The sequence below is a fragment of the Phragmites australis genome, chromosome 12, assembly GCF_958298935.1.
Source record: "Phragmites australis chromosome 12, lpPhrAust1.1, whole genome shotgun sequence".
In the NCBI taxonomy this organism is placed as follows: domain Eukaryota; kingdom Viridiplantae; phylum Streptophyta; class Magnoliopsida; order Poales; family Poaceae; genus Phragmites; species Phragmites australis.
In genome coordinates, this window is record NC_084932.1 from 10,621,272 (window position 1) to 10,637,762 (window position 16,491).

Here is a 16,491-nt window from a genome sequence, read left to right on the forward strand (position 1 = left end):
ATTCGATGGGTTCCAAGAGACAGTCACCAAACACCTCTTGAGCCAATCCCAACGAGTGCAGAGCTGACACTCACCTACATGGTAGCTGTCCTAAAGACCCATCAATCGAAGTTCAACACAAACATCCTCTTGGAAGGTTTCGAGGACAAGTCGGAAGAGTCATCAGCCAACAAGGTTGAGGCAGCGACTGGTGTAGCTAAGGCCTTCGTGGATGCGATCGATTTCTTGCCCTCAGTGTGGTTCTTTTGCTTTTACCCTACATTTTGTAAAAACAATTGGCACTGTTAGTTTTAGTCAGTTGCTTTTGCCCTACAGTTTGTAAAAACAATTGGCACTGTTAGTTTTAGTCAGGAACATAAACTTTTTCCCTACTCGATGGGAGTACTTCGTGCTGGACTCTTTCGACAACATATAATGATTTTCTTTTTGGGGTTTTCCTTTGATTAGTTCAGGACACGTTGATCACTAGTTGGAGTGCTTATTATGACCGGCCTATGGTCCGCTTGAGTGGGAGGCGTTGTAGCCCCCTAGTCGACCTTCGAAAGCAATAAACAACCTTTTTGCAACCCCGAGTACATGACACAATGATCCTTCTCTTCTCGTTAGAATCTGCTTTCATAAAGTACACAGTATGTTATTTCTAGTTTCCAGTGCCTAGTACTTATTAAGCCCACGACTATCTACTCGAAAATAGAAATTCTAGGTAGCAAGTCAAAAATAGTAAAAAACATCTTTAAAGTAAAGGGAAACTCATATTGCCTTTTTGGTTGAGACTAGCTTTTTGCCGCCCTAGGTGCGTGTTTAGGATGAAAGATCCAAGAAGCAAATTAACCCATTTGTCAAGCTTGGATATGCACGAAAAGACAAGTAAGGTAGGAAAAGAAAATTGATCGACTTCATAGGCAATATGATCTTTATTATTACGAGAATGTACTCTTAGGATTTACTCTTAAAACTTACAGAGTTTATTGATGACCAACGAACTATGTTGACCTATTATCTTAAATATAAATGATATAGACTAAATTAAGCCGATAAGCAGTTACCCTTATTCTCTGGGGTAGCGTAGGCACTTTTTCATGAGCTCCGAACTAGTCATGGAGTAGAGCCCCTAAATTTCTAGGTTTGCATCTCGAGGTGCTATGATTGTAGTTACAACTTAGGCTTTCTATCCACCTTGATCCTTGAACTCTTGGGTTCCTCGCTTAGTTGGTGTTAAACTTCCATGTTGAGACTCCACTTGTTGCAACGGAGACCAGCTTTGGGACAACCTCGGATGGTGATGACTCCCTAGGATCCTGGGATCTTCATGCACTTAATAAGCATAATGTGTGGCTGCCATGAATTTGGCAAGGGTATGTCTTCCTAAGATGGCATTGTATACCGTCTCAAAATCAACCTCCTCGAACAGAATTTTCTCTGTTCGAAAGTTGTCATGCTTCCCAAAGGTAACGAGTAGTGATATCTAGCCGATGGGAGTGGTCGAAGACCCGGGTACTATACCGTGGAAGGCTTGGGTAACCAACTTGATAGGAGACCAAGAGATCTGCATACCTTCAAGTGTGTTAGCGAAGAGGATGTTCAAGGAGCTCCCTCCATCAATAAGGACTTAGGTAACCCTGTAGTTATTTATCGTAGGCTCGGCCACTATCGGGAAGCGGCATGGCCGTACAAAATTAACAGGGCAATCTTCTTAACTGAAGGAGATTTTGGTATCTGACCACTTCACAACCTGAGGACCCTTAGGGATGAATAGTAACCCTACGTCATGTTTGTCTTGTATTGATCTGAGTCTGTTACAAGGAGGGTGTAGCTAGCCTAGATGGATCTAAACCTAGTTGATGACTTCCTCCTTCGCTTCTGTTGGCTTATCTTGCTTGTGTTGCTCTGGTTCAACTTGTTTTGGCTTGTCCTCCACAGGGCCTCTTGGCTCCATATATATATGAGGGTATCATAAGTCATCTAGACTCCTTCTTCCTATTCTTGGAGATAGACCATCCTGTTTACGGGGTACCATAGGTACCTATGGGTAGTTTCCTTTCTTTATAAGCATCTCTATGTCGGCACGTAAAGATGCTTTTTGACATGATATTGAGAATGCCTCACAATGACACGATTTAGACATGCTTTGAGCGTCAGTAGCCACATAAACATGCTACTTAACACGATATTTATAATGTATCAAAGTTAGACGATATTAGACACGTTTCGAGCATTAGTATCATGTAGATGTGTCAAAAAAGGAGTCAAAAAAGCGTTAGTAGCTACCTAAGGATGCTTTGTGAAATGATATTAAGAACGTCTCAAAGTGACACGATATTAGACACGCTTTGAGTGTTAGTATCATGTAGAGACATCATAAAATGTGTCAAAAAAAACATTACTAGCAATATAAGGATGCTTTTTGACATGATGTTGAGAGTGTCTCTAATCTGACACGATATTAGACACTCTTTAATCGTTAATAGCATCTAGAGATGCTCCAAAACATATCTAGGGACACTATATTTAGATGTTTGATGCATATTATAAACTAGTAATAATACTATAAATATATGCAAATAGTGATGTGACAGTGAGTTGGTTAGTAGGGTGTGTCTAGTGATTGTTTGTCCATGAGGTCATGAATTCAAGGATCAATTCTTTCAAGTCCATAATATTTTTAGCACCCAACATTTTTTACACAAAATGACGCATCACTATACAACGTGCCTATATTAGTAGACACATAATGTAAATGTATTATGAAACCATATCTATATTATTTAACACGCAATAAAGCGTGACTATACAATGTGTATAAGATAATAGACACATAATGTAAACGTATCTATGGAACATCTTTATTTCTCATAGACACGCTTACAAAATTCGTCTCTACACGTCTTGACACAGTCCATGGGGAGATGCTCCTAACACGCTTTATAAAAGCGCCTCTACGTTCTGCTAGAGATGTAATAAAACGCATATAACCTATAAATTAAGCATATCTACAAGGTGTTATTCTAGTAGTGCCTGGGGTGCCCAAATATGGTAATTATCTAGTAATCATCATTAATGGGGTGAACTATGAATGGTCTTTGCAGCGGATGTTATCCCACCACAAGGCAGTGCTCTGAATGATGCGAAGTCCCTTGGCTCAACAAATTGATAGACAATGCTTTGTAGAACATGCCACAGAAGTCTTGCCCTATCCATTGTTGCCTTCAGTGAAACTTGACCGCTATTGAGGTGGGCATTGTCAACCAGGGAGCAAAAAGGAAAACCAAGTGAGTTTGAGCTCCTGTGAGGTTATGAGGTAATTACGGTGATGGGTTTTGTATTTATAGGGGCGAGTTAAGTTGATTTTTGGAGGCGAACAGTCGTAGGTCATTCAGAATTAATGGTGACCTTTGTGATTTCTGATGGGATGTCAGGGATCACAGTAACTCCGCCACACTGATTTACAGCCATGTATGATGGCTAGGGAGGCTTCTAGGCCTTACATTGTGTCCTGCTCGTTTAGGCACATATCACACCCACATTCTGCGATTTTTGTTGCCCATAATTGTTCCGGACGTTACGGGACCTGTGGGCCAGAACATGTGTTGCCTTACTATTTTCCCTACATACGATAGTGTGCTCCGGGTTTTCCGCTCATGCCTTTTGGATGTGTTTTGTACATATGTATATTTGTATATATATATATGGGGGGTGTATAGTTTTTGGACTAGTCTCTGACCTTCACAGAACCAACCCTTCACCCTTTTTTGTTTTTTCCTTCCTCCCTCCAGCGAGATGACGAAATCTGCGATCCAGCGTGCAAGTGACAAGCACCCTTCGACACCGGACTTCGGGTTCAACCGGTGCACCAAAAATCATATTGAGCTACTAGTGGAGAAGGGATGGCTTCGCAAAGCTAGTGACACCCAAGTGCCTTCTCCTGAGGAGTCGACACCACATCCACGCACGGGCGAGGTCATAGTCTTCATCGAATTCTTCATAGTTGGCCTCTGTTTCCCATGGATATCTATGTTGGTCGGCATCTTGGATCGGTATGAGGTGGAGATTCAGTAGCTGATACCAAATGCCATCGTCCATCTATCAACATTTGTTCGAGCCTGGCAATCGCATGGTCAGTAGCCTAGCTCCGTATCCTTTGCCTATCTCCACTATGCACGATGTAAGACAAAGAAGCTATAGGTGGATGGAGAGGAGTGTGTCGCCTCATATGGTACCATGTCCTTCGTTGCCAACAGGTGGGCGAAGGTGCCTGTGAAGGCACAAAAGAACCGGTGGAGTAGTGGCTAGACCAACCTCTGGTTTGACCACTATGTTCCTAACGGATGCAAGGTGTCCTCCAATGCCATGGATATTGCCATCCAAAGGAGACCAAAGGTGAAGCTCACATTTTCCATCAAGGCGAAGGTCCAGGCTATCGCAACGATTTTGAAGTGTGTCAGTGTCCGCAACGTCATAGAGGAATACTATGCGGTCGGTGTTGGGCCGGTCTCCTTCAGTTGGAAGTTTGACGAGCCACCTTTGGATTCCTCGAATGAGCTTTAATCTTTTAAGATTCATCTTAAAGGAGTGTTAGGAAGTATGAGTATCCTCTTAGATACAGTTTCCGGTGGACTATTTGGATTCTTCATTTTCCTTGTTTTTGGAGATTGTTGACGAGGTTGAGGCATATGCGGAGGTGCTGCTCAGGCCATACACACGGCTCAAGCATGATGAATTAACTGCGAAGGTGAAGGACCCATGACTCAATCAATCGCATCATGGACGCTCACTACGTTCTCTATGGACCATGCTTCCCTCCCCTGAAAGGTACGTGGCGGCGGAAGACGATGGATGTCACCACCGACGATGCCTTTGCATCTGCTGCGGCTTCGAAGGTGCCTTGTCGCGGCTCTGGGACTTCGAATGAGCTGGGTCCTAAGAAGCAGCAGGCTGCCCCAACCACTGAAGGGTGTGACAAAATTGTGGTATGCCGGTGCAGCCCACAAACAATGATGATCTGACGGCCACGTCCTCCACTCCAAAGGCTTCTATGAGCTCCCCGGTCACTGCGGTGCCCCTCACTATCATATATCCTATGCGTGAAGATGGCTTTGAGACGCGAAATGCCCACCACTTGTTTCATTGGGGCTTGGAGGATGGTATCGCTGTGGGCGAAGCATCACCCCCTGCCACAGACCTCGGAGGTTCTCAAAATGATGGCCCCGATGTTCACTCGGATGACTCAGGTGGAGAGAAGACCTCAGGTATTTTTCTTATATTCACATATCGTTCTTATGCTTGTGATTTTATGCTTTGTTTTGTAGCAGAGAGGACATCTCCTCGTGATACTCCTTCAAATCGGCCCAAGCCTAGGAATGGCAAGGGGCTATTGCAGACGCTCAATATCCCCTAGCCCAGTGCCAGTGCCTTAGCCTCCGATGGGTTTGACTTTGTCAAACTCTTTAGATGGCAAATCATCTCGAAGACCCTTCTCGAGCTTGGGGAAGCACTTTCGCACACGCAAGCCGAATCGCTGGCTACAAGATTCACTTCCTTCGTCTGAATGGACCAGCTTATTGTCGGGCAAACAAAGGTAATGCTTCATGTTTGTTTCCTTTAACACTGTCCACAGCACTAAATGACATATTTATTTCTTAACAGGGCATGCTTATGATGCGAGGAACCCAAACAATTATCATCAACATCCGATCTCAGCTGGATAAGGCTTTATCCAAATGCTAGCATGCAAAGGACAAGGGCGAGGACATTCGGGCCACCCTCAGGGATGACCACAAATGGTGGCTCGCCTGGGAGGTCACTCTCAAGGAAGAGAGGAAAAAATGGCTGACCTCTAATACCGCTCTCGAGCGCGAGAAGGCGGCTTGAGAGGAAGAAAAAAGATGCAGATCATCACGGAGGTTGTCATCGGGTAGGAGCAGGAAAAACGGCTCACCTTTGATGCCACCCTTCAGCACAAGAATGTGGCTCAAGAGGAAGACCTAGCTTCTCTTCTAAAGGATGCCCATACTTTTATGTGGCAATGTCTGCACTCCTTCATGAGCTGGGTCTAAGTGATGCTCCCCCTTTTGGGTGAAACTGACCTTCAAGGTGCCCTCGACAAGATCCACCATATTGCGATTTCCCTCAAGTACGGCGTGTGTAATTCAGCGATTTTTGCGCTGGGGCCTCTATCAAGGTCACCTTCACCACTTTGAAGGTTGTAGGTTGCTCCCACTTTGAAGCCCTTCGTGTGCCAAGCTATGAGTTCCCAGCAGAAGCTGGTGCAAAGGCTATGAATTGTGAGGTGAGGGCCAAAAGTCGGGCTTTCTTTGAGAAGTATTGGTACTCCCATGACCGAACCAAAGCCTTCGCTTGCTCCCATAACATTTGGACTAGTACCTCGGCTTTGGGAGCAATTGTCCCCGAGGGGTCACGTGATGGGGACACAATGGAGAGAGGTTAGAGCGAAGGAGGTGACATTGGCGGAGCCCAGGTGTGAATATTTGACCCATGGCTCTGCTAATCCTTCAATTAGGTCATAGGATAGGTCATAGGTTGAGGCTTTTGCTTCGATTTTGTAAACATTTTAGCCCTTATCAAGTTTTTGTACGGCATGCTTTTCCTAATGAAACAAGCTTCGTTGATCATACTTCTTATATTATTTCTTTGCTCTTTCAGCATTTCAAATGCACAACTGATCATGGCCCTCGGTCCACCTTCAAGTGGGAGAAAACCCTGTCGTTGAGCCCCGGCCCAAAGAGGTTTGTATTGGATGTATTGCCTTTGGCCATGGAGTACAAAGGTCTTTATATGCTTCACACGACATGGCAAAGAGTTCCACTTTAGCATCAACACGGGGACTTCAAAGATTATTACCGTGAGTGAAGGGCTATTAAGGATGCCTTTAACATCGAGGCCCAAGACTTCTGGGAAAACTTTGACAATTTTGTGCTAGGAGCCCGAAGGAAGTTTCCCTTGGGTCAGTTTCACTATTTTACAGATGCAGTCATGGCACCTTGAATCCTGAGGGCCACAGCCATGTTTGTAGGCCTGGAGACAGGGGTTAGGATTGGTCTACGACCCGCAGGTGGAGAGGTTCCTCTGACCCTTGCCAATGAGCCACCTCCGGGTCCCTACTTTCACTAAGTCCCCCCAAAGGCCCTTGCTGAGAGGATATGGACTGACGAAGGGACCTAAGCTCTTCATGAAGCTCCTAAATATGATTATTAGCTTCCTCCATCTGATGTCTGTAATGCGCGGTGTTGCGTTCATGGGCTCCAGCTCTGTGATCCCCTTGGACGCTTAGTACAACCACATGATCCTCCCAAACATCTGGCTCAGCTGCTCGATCCTCTTGAGTGCCCGATGCAATCACCTCAGATGTTTCAGTTCTGCCTTCTCCAATTCTACTGACTCCAGGTACCTCAACTTGGGGGACCTCGCCCTAAACTCTGGCCCCTTCGATCATCGTGGCTTCTCCTTGCTGTGAAGGTGAGGTCAAACCCCCTTCAGCATCCTTAGCTTCTTGCGCTCTTCCCTTCCTAGTCTTCGATGGCATGATGGATTACCATGTGGTCGTCGGTTCGATCCCCACGAACGGTGCCAAATGTTGGGATCTTGATCTCAACACAATGAACAATAGACTTGTAATAATGGATGTAATAACTCTTCCTTGACATTACATTAGTTAGGTGCGGGTATTTATAGCCATACTTCAACCACCCCAATAACCATTACACTTGTGTCCCTTATCCATAGGAATATTTAACTTGACACTAGGAATAGTCTTGGGATATTCCTGGGGTATTACAGTCAATGTAAATTTACAAAGCCCTAACCTAACTGAGCCTGACATGTGTCCCAAGGGGCCCGTGTCGAATCTCCCTTTAGGGCTGCTAGCGAGTTTCTTCTAGTTATCTTCTCGCCAGATTCTTGTTAACCCGCTGGTTCCTCTTGGGGTAGGCCTTCATTCTCTTGCTAAAGGTCTTTTCATTGTATCCCTTCATCTTTCGGGCTTCATCGTATCCCTTCGTCCTCCGGGCTTTGTCGTATCCCTTCGTCCTCTAAGCTTCGTTCTCTGCTCTAGGCCTAGGCAGTAGCCTTCACCTAGCGGGGGCTTCGCTACCGCTTCCACCCTTTAGTGTTCCTTTCTTTATGTGCTCCCTTCAGGATAGTCGCTTGCATCCCCGGACCTCCAGTCCTTCACTGTACGCCAATGAGCTTAATTCCTACAGAGCGTAGTAAAAGCATCTTTGTTGCGACATTAGTCTTACTACTTTGCCTTTGGGTTTGACTAGTATGGCCGAAGTCAAAAAATGGGGGCCAACATGGTACCACTCCCCCAACACAACCAAATCTCTTTGCCTCCTCCCATGCGAGGCACGTCAACAACAAGCAACTTGCCCTCAACACAAACAACTACTAAAACCATTGGGCCTCCACAATGGAAGACATGCACATCAAGATGATTGCACATAACAACTACATCACAGCAACAACTTTGCTCCCAAATAGAGCAGCTTGGTTTGGATACCCTCAACAAAGATCGATCGACAAGCAAGTAGGGGAGGTGGCAGAGCTAAAAAGATGTGGCAGCTAAAGCACTAGCAAAGGAAGGTGCCGACGAGACTAAAGAGGCAAGCTCCGAAACAGCAATGGAAGGACTTCAAACTGGCAGCAAGAAAAGTGGCTTGAGACGTGCAAGGGTTGAAGATGCAATTTATTCATGTTGACACATGCAGAACCTTTACAATGCCTATGATGAGGCGCCATAGGCAATGGTCACCTTCTCCCATCAGTGGAACAACACGGTGATGGCCACATAGTGCGTTATGACACCGACGAGCATGAGTACGTGGAAGATCTGGTGGCTATGTCCTATGACATTGAACATGCCGAAGCTAACATAGAACCAGGCGCCTGTGGCGTAGGCAAGCCCCACAACCACCTTGAGCGCGAGCACCAGGTAGCACACATCATGGCCCCAGTTGAGCCACAACACGTGCAATGCTGGCATGACACTCGACATGCCCAGGGCGAGGAACAGCATAGCATGGAGGCGATAGAAGTGAGGTGATGAGAGGGAAGGGGAGAGTAGTGCGGCGATGATGGGCACATCGAATGCGATGATGGTAGAGAGGTAGCGACAGGTGGTAGAGAAAGGCATAGTAAACTAGCGGCACGAAGGAGACAACGATCGTCATGGAGATGCCAGTGTAATCGAGCTACCAGAAGATGGTGCTTGCGCGAGTGTCACATCAATAGGTGCGCCATCGTGTTGATGGCTAGGCACAACATTGCGCCCACCAGGAACACCATCCACGACAACCATGGCGCATCTAACATCACCACAGTGGCATGTCTCACTAGACCCTGTGAAGAGGTTGAAATCGCAAGGCACAAAGGCTTCATTGCCCCCCGCACGCGTCGTGGCCTTGAGGTGTGTCTCAAGGGGCGAGACGAGACCATCATGGCCAAGAACACCAACCCCAAGGTGGACGCACCTTCACCCACATCAACATCGCGTGGGCTTCCACAGTGCTGAGGTGGCCCTACTGCGCGCCAAGCCCTTTGTCGTTGCGTTCTGGAGCTCCGTGCCACTGCGCCAGGTGGTGTCCACGAGGCGGCCGCTAAGCAGAACTTGGTGAAAATCGCATAGATTTGGTCGCTTCCTCAAAGGAAACTGGTGGTGGCGCATAGATCTAGGCGTCCACCTCAAAATGACATCGAGTTGAAGAGCAGGGGGAGGGAGACGGCAATGAAGGCTGCTTGGCCCTATTGCTAGCTACCACTACTATTGCCAGTCGATAGTGGCAGCGGCGACCACGCTAAGCTTGCAGATGAGGTAGGGGATGATGAGGCTATGTCGCCCTCCAGTTGCCCAAGGGAACAACACAAGGACCGGCTGAAACACTAGCAGGCTTATAGATTCGTGCCTAGTTAAAGTTATGATATTGTATTTCCAATTTCCAAAATAGCAGTATAATCAAAGTAGCACTCTTTAGAATGGTATTATTAGACATGTCATTGGGTTGGATGGGAAAGTTGCGAAGCCCACTTTGTCGGAGGGCAAATTTCTAATTTTCACCCCACCCCACAACAGCAGCTATATCTGATTTTTTTAATCGAGTTCAAGGAGTATTCAAGGAACCTATTTGTACAACTATTATTTCTCAGCTCCTTCACTATAAAATGTCTGTACCTGAAGGCCTGGGGTAGCAGTGAGAGCCGCGGCGCTAACCATTCGAGGGCGGCTCGCGCGTGTACGGATACGCTCACATCTTGCACACAACCTGTTTGATGGAATGCCGAGCAAGCTGGAGCCCTTGCTACGCGCCAATGCGCGTGCTCGCGCCGGGCGCCCACTGGCCGCGCGGTGGCGACCGCCGCGGCATTCACTTCGCGCCTGGCCCGGCCTCGTCCGACGACGACGAGCAGGAGCGCGCCCCGCCGTCGCGGCGCTGGTACCGCGTCGCCTACGCTCGGGTCCTCCGGCACGCAGGGTCAATCCAGGGCGTCGATCGCGCGGACGGCCCTCCGTGGCGCGCCGGGACGGGCTCCCTCGTCGCCTGCCACCACGCTGCCGCCCGGGTGGCGCACTTCGACGCGCTCGCGAGCGAGTTCGTCGCCATCGCTGCGAACCACCACCCGCCGCTGAAGCTGAGGGAGACGTCGCTGAGCTCGCTGATGCGGATCTGCGACGTGCTCGGCACGTCAGCGCAGAGGAGGAAGAGCGTGCGGCTCACCGTCTGCCCGCAGGTGACACAGCACCCACGTCTGGCGAGGCGCGCTCGAGGAGGTCCTCAGGAACCTGCAGACCGACATAGCGTCGCTGGAGCGCCCGTCCCCAGCGAGACAGATGACCGAGCAGATCGCGTCGGCCTGCACCGGATTATTGTCTGACACCGCCGATGCGGCGACGTCCTCGTCGCCGTCTTGTATGCGCCCGACGACGTTCAAGGGGCCAGTGGAGGCACCGCCTCCGGCCAAGAAGTGGCAAGAAGTGCTGGACATGTTCACTGACCTCGCCAAGAGCTTGGAAACCGAGCCGCGACTAGCCGGGCACGCGCAGAAGGTCGAGGCCATGAAGGAGGGGCTGTACCAGATACGCGACATCGTCATTGAGAGGGGCATCTGCTTCAAGGAGGCGCGCCGGCAGGACTGCCTGGTGCAGTGGAAGCTGTCGAAGATCCTGGGGCACTCCTCCAGGTGCATGTACACGCTGCTGCTCTTCTACCTCTACTGCACCGTCCGGGACATCGAGGTGCATGTCGGCAAGTGCATTTCCGGCAAGGGAGGCAGGAATGTCACCGTTCACGCCGCAAAGTTCCTGACCGATGGCAATGAATCGGCGGTCAGGAGCGGCGTCAAGCAGCTGAGCCAATCTCTCGGCATCTTCCGGTTCGTCTGGGAGGCGGCAAATACTGACAGTGACGATGCTGCCATTGACAATGGCAACGATGCCATCGTTAAGAAAAAGAATGGCGAGGATGAAAAAGGTGTGCTGGAGCTGCCTCTGGGGCTTTGGTGTTGAAGAGAAGGCAGTGACATACAGAGGGGATGTGTTCCACGTGCATCGGATCCAACTGCCCTGAATTTCCATTTCTGCAACATCTTGTGTAAAGTCCAGCCATGTAGACTCGACTGATCAGTTTTTTAGGAAGGACTCAAATGATCATTTAAGAGACAAAACATATACAGGTGCAATTGAAATGCTACTCTTTTTCACTAGAACTCTTCTTTGAGTTTGTACAACGGCGATGCAACTGCATCCTGAGTGAAAGGTACATACAGAAAGGGCGAAACAAAAAAAAAGGGGTCCCTTTGTTCTTCTAACAACATAATTTATGGAACACTTATCCTTCCTGTATACAAAGTATTACTTTTTTAGAATCTCTATAATCTTCTTGGAGAATCAAAAGTTTGTGTTTTCAGCTGAGAGATTTCAAGCCATGGGTCTGTGAGATTGTTGCTTGCTCGCGTCGGATAGAGTGCATAGTTGATATGACAGTTGTTGGCTGCTCCAGCTGAATAGGCTGGGTGAGGAGGCGATGGCAAGCAACTTCGATTGGACTGCTTGTACTGCCGTAGTGGACTAGAGCAAGGAGAGACAGGCAGGGACATGTTCATCCGAACATTGGAGGTGTTGCTGGACAAAACAGTATCTGTTAGACAATGGAAGAGATGTAATATGTGAGAACTCTGACAAAAAGAAAACATCAACATACATGGCAGAGATCCTGCGATTTGATGTCGAAGGAATGGAAGATGTTGGTCCTGGCAAGTTTCTTATGCCAATATCAGGATCTCTTAGAGGAGATAAGCTTCTGTATGATGGAACTGCGATGTTTGTCTGTACCTAAAAAAAGCATAGTGGTAAGAAATCACCAAAGGATATGGCATCCAAACTTGATAACCGATATGACAGATCGTAATCATGTTTACTTATATTTATACATGCATATCTTTTCATCTAGCTCTAATACAGAGCCACAAGCAGATTTCATAACGGAGTCGCTATTTGATAGTATTAGTCATAGACTCATAGGCAGTATGTGGAAGTTGTACCGTGCTGTTTTTGCCATCGGTGGAAGTTGGAAACATATCCCTTGTCATGCCAGACCTGGAACTCCTAGCTGTAGCATGGTCCTTGACAAAAGGATGATCCATCAGCTGAGCAGCTGTAGGGCGGGCAACCGGATCACGCTGCAAACAGAGTTTCAGAAAGCTTTTTGCCTCAGAAGAAAGATGATCTGGGATATCCGGTATGTCTTTGCTGTTCCCAATTTTGAATATTGCAGCCACCTGTGAAATCAATCCAAACCTTAGCAGAGAATTAATGAAGGAACAGGCATCATAACCATGTAAAAATCTCCCGGTACCTCAGTAACTTACCCCTTCGTACTGATTCCAAGGAGGTTTTGCAGTTGCCATCTCAAGAATGGTGCAACCAAGGCTCCAAATGTCCACTGAAAGACTGTAACCATTGCTATTCATAATAACCTGAAAATTTCCGACAAGAAAAAAATGAAATACATCGTTTATTGTTCAACTCACTAGAGAGCAATAAACAAGAAATTTCAAGTTCAGTAGCCTCACCTCTGGAGCCATCCAGTAAGGGCTCCCTTTGAAGGATTTGATAGATGTGTATGCTGATATCTGTGTAAATATAACAAATGGTTAATAAAAAGATACTATGTGAAGATAAGGGAGGTAGTTACCTATTTAATTGTGAGATGATTCACAGTACTTACATGCTTGGCCATACCGAAATCAGCAAGTTTGATGTCACCATTAGGATCTACAAGTATATTTGCCCCTTTGATATCCCTGTCAGAAAAGGTAAACTTTCATCCATAAGTACGAGTGACGTGGGGTTCTATGGAAGAGGAAAAGGCAACTGAATCTTCTCAATAATGATGTAAATGACTGCCAAATACCTATGCACGGTATTCCGCCCATGCAAGTATGCAAGGCCAGAAAGGATTTGTGCCGTGTAATTACGAAGGACTGCCTCCCCGAATGGACCGTATTCTTGAAGCAACTTATGGATAGAGCCCCCAGAAACATACTCGAGATAGACCGAGAGTGTCTCATTAGACTGCATTGCAGTATGAAGCACACTCAGATAAAGTTGTAAAGTAGCTAACGGAATAGAACTTCCATAATTTACGATACAATGTTTTTGCTGGAAATATATGCTCATGATTAATCTGACTATTGTATCAATGCTTAATTTTCAGGTATTTATTGTAGTTCTTAGAAGATTTGTGGTAACTTATTATGTAATCATAGAAGATCATTGCAAGGATTGTAATTACCAAATCGCTGCCATAGTACTGCACAATGTTTCGATGTGACAGCTGACTCAACAGCACAATTTCCTGTACATACGAACAAGTATCAGTATCAGTGAAATAAAATTTCTTCTACAAGTTTGATTCTGGCATCTGGCATATCCAATATTTTAATGTTATAATACCTGATTTAGCTGCCTGAGACACTCTTTTGAGTTAGAATCATCAGAAATAACCTTAACCTCTTTAATTGCACACATTTGACCGCCTTCACTGCATAACATACATTTTGAATAATAACTCAGTATAATAGAAAAAACAAATATTCATCTTCTGAAGAATGTTAGAAAAATACAGTGCTTCAAAGTCAAACTAAGCACCTGTTGAATCCAAGGTATACTTGCCCAAACGTTCCACTACCTAGCAACTTCCCCTTCTTCCACTGTAGAGAACGGGAAGACGAGCATGGGGAGCCTGGAGGAAGAGGAAGAGGTTGAGGTGAGCTTGCACTTCGTGAATCATCCTGCCATGCAGTTGTTGATCCTGGGCATTGCCCAAATGTTCTTGACCCCACAGGGGAGGTTGAATAGTGATGTCCTCTTGAGCTAGGAGGTGAGCTCGGCATCGGTGTACTGAACACAATTTCTGTTGATTTCCGACCATGGCAGTACGTAGTTCCATTATTTGCAAGATCCAGATTATTAAGATGAAAGTCTTTCCTTGGAGAAACTGAAGTTTCAGACAATCGGGGATGCTCCAAAGGCTGATTATTCGTGAAAATTCGCCCTTCTGCTAACACATGGCTTTGTTTCCGAGAGTCGATTGCTATTGTTCTGACCGGAAGCATGCTGCTTGCATCTGACAGCCTATAAGGTAAGACACAACAAGCAGGTTTCAGTTGAAATGCACATCTCAGGTATCAACTTTTTTCAGTGTAGAAGAACTCCAATTATTTCCTAATACAAGTACTGTCTCCAAAAATGGATTATCTGTGTAAGCATGCAACAATATCTAAAACTAAAAAAATGGATTAGTTTATTAAAATAAAAAATATGCCTTCAAAAATGGAAAACGGGATGAGATCACCAAATGCTTGGATTAAAAGAATTGATTGGAATTAACAAAAATATCCATTTCGCCCAAATGTGAGAAGGAGATGAATCAACGAGGATCAATTCAGAAGCAATGACCAACAAAAGATACTAGTACACATAATTAGTCAACAGGCTTGTAGAATCCGAGAACTAATTTTACCAATTCCATAACCAGCCACAGAACCACTAATTAACATACGAATCTATAAATTTCAGAAGGCAAATAGTTAACACCGCTCTTAACTGAACATACCGTGGCTAGTGATTGAAAACTCAGCTGAGAAACATGGAAATTGCCCCCAACTAAAAGTTTGTCAACCAAAGCAAGAATCAAATATTTAAAACTTTGAAAAGAAAACAAATCTTGACACTTCCCCCCGAATTCCATAAAAAAAAGGGCGCCCAAAAAACAAAATGAAGGAACCAGATGACCAGATTTTGACGCCGTCCACGCCAGAAAAAATTCAGCAGGAAACGGCGCATTTGCCCCTGAAAACGAACACTTTACACCGAATTCAGCACGAGAACAGCACCAAACAGCACAACTTTAGCTTCCCCGTGAACCAACCAACCACCGAAACCACCAGACCAACTGCTCTGCCGTGTGCCATCCGTGTCTCACCTGTAAATTCCAAGATCCGGCGGCTCGTCGGAGGCCGCCGAGGACCCCAGCGACGAGCTGCCCCCGCTGGACGCCGAGGCGGAGGCCGAGGCGGAAGCTGACGCGGAGGGCAGCGGCCCCGGCACGGACGCCGGCCGTGGCAGCGGGTGCCCCACCACCGCCGCAGCCTGCTGCTGCTGCTTCCCGCGGGCCCCCTTCCCGAGGAGCGCCTCGTCGAAGCTGGTCGCCTTCATCTTGCCCTTCTCCTTCTCCTCCCCGACAGCGGCCGCCGGAATTGAGCCGGCGTCGACCGCCGCCGCGCCCTTGCTCTTGCTCCTACCCTTGCCCTTCCACCACGTCGGCATCCTGCCTCTCCACGGTGCCCAGAGAGAGAGAGAGAGAGAGAGAGACAGAGTGGGAGGCGTACACGCGGGAGAGGAGAGGGGAGGGGGACTCTTGAGCAAGCTGTAACGACCGGGGCCGCCGTTGCGGGGCCCGCCTGGCAGCCAGTACCGAGTACCCATCTCCCCTGTGCGCGTAGCAGCACGGGGCAAGTGTCGCCCGTAGCACACGTAGCAGTGCGTGCCCCGGCGCTGGTGATGGGTCCACGTGCTACGCCAGCTTTGGCTGGAGCGCGGGGCCAGCGTAGGTGCGGGTGGCTGGCTTGTGGAGCCAGGCTGCATGTCGGACCCACCTGCGAGGCGGGGGCGGACGCGTGTTAGCGCGCTGCGTGTGTGGTGCGGGAGTGGAGGAGGACAACTGGAGTGGTAGGCTGACGTGTCCGGCGGGTCGCGGCGGCGCTGGGTTGGCTGCTAAGCACACAGGCGCAGCAGCGGAGTGGTTATCGGCTCCGTGCCAACACACTAGTGGAGTGCTAGGTATATAACCGAGCTCTAACGTTTATATATTAAGATTATATTTTATAATAAAATAGTCTAAGTTATTATTTTAGTATAAAATAGAAATAAGATGATTTATTTAAATACTCTTTATGTATCTACAACTCTAGTTCTATAAA

At 47.2% G+C, this 16,491-nt stretch overlaps 1 protein-coding gene and 2 pseudogenes across 2 annotated transcripts; 1 reads left to right on the forward strand and 2 right to left on the reverse strand.

The window, feature by feature from the left end:
- Positions 1 to 8,737: 8,737 nt before the first annotated feature.
- Positions 8,738 to 9,300, reverse strand: LOC133886327 (heptahelical transmembrane protein ADIPOR2-like; annotated as a pseudogene).
- Positions 9,301 to 10,069: 769 nt separating this feature from the next.
- Positions 10,070 to 11,589, forward strand: LOC133886644 (uncharacterized; annotated as a pseudogene).
- Positions 11,590 to 11,677: 88 nt separating this feature from the next.
- On the reverse strand, positions 11,678 to 15,909 carry LOC133886643 (mitogen-activated protein kinase kinase kinase 3-like). Of its 2 annotated transcripts, none has more exons than XM_062326382.1 (11): positions 15,495 to 15,909; positions 14,159 to 14,644; positions 13,964 to 14,051; positions 13,803 to 13,865; positions 13,422 to 13,582; positions 13,236 to 13,311; positions 13,081 to 13,140; positions 12,877 to 12,984; positions 12,550 to 12,786; positions 12,210 to 12,334; positions 11,678 to 12,130 (listed from the first exon to the last, which is right to left on the reverse strand). In XM_062326382.1, exons 1-11 carry the CDS (start codon positions 15,836 to 15,838, stop codon positions 11,878 to 11,880), a joined length of 2,001 nt encoding a protein of 666 aa, XP_062182366.1. In that variant the 5' UTR covers positions 15,839 to 15,909; the 3' UTR covers positions 11,678 to 11,877. The 2 variants fall into 2 exon arrangements, with proteins under 2 accessions (XP_062182366.1, XP_062182365.1); XM_062326381.1 differs by having other exon boundaries at positions 12,210 to 12,340; positions 15,495 to 15,907.
- Between the last annotated feature and the right edge of the window lie 582 nt (positions 15,910 to 16,491).

Coding starts and splice junctions, on each gene's coding strand:
- LOC133886643 (XM_062326381.1), bottom strand. CDS start 15,838: ATGCCGACGTGGTGGAAGGGCAAGGGTAGGAGCAAGAGCAAGGGCGCG. Junction 13,312..13,421: donor GGGCGGAATACCGTGCATAG/GTATTTGGCAGT, acceptor CTTTTCTGACAG/GGATATCAAAGGGGCAAATA. Junction 13,141..13,235: donor ATTTCGGTATGGCCAAGCAT/GTAAGTACTGTG, acceptor ATATTTACACAG/ATATCAGCATACACATCTAT.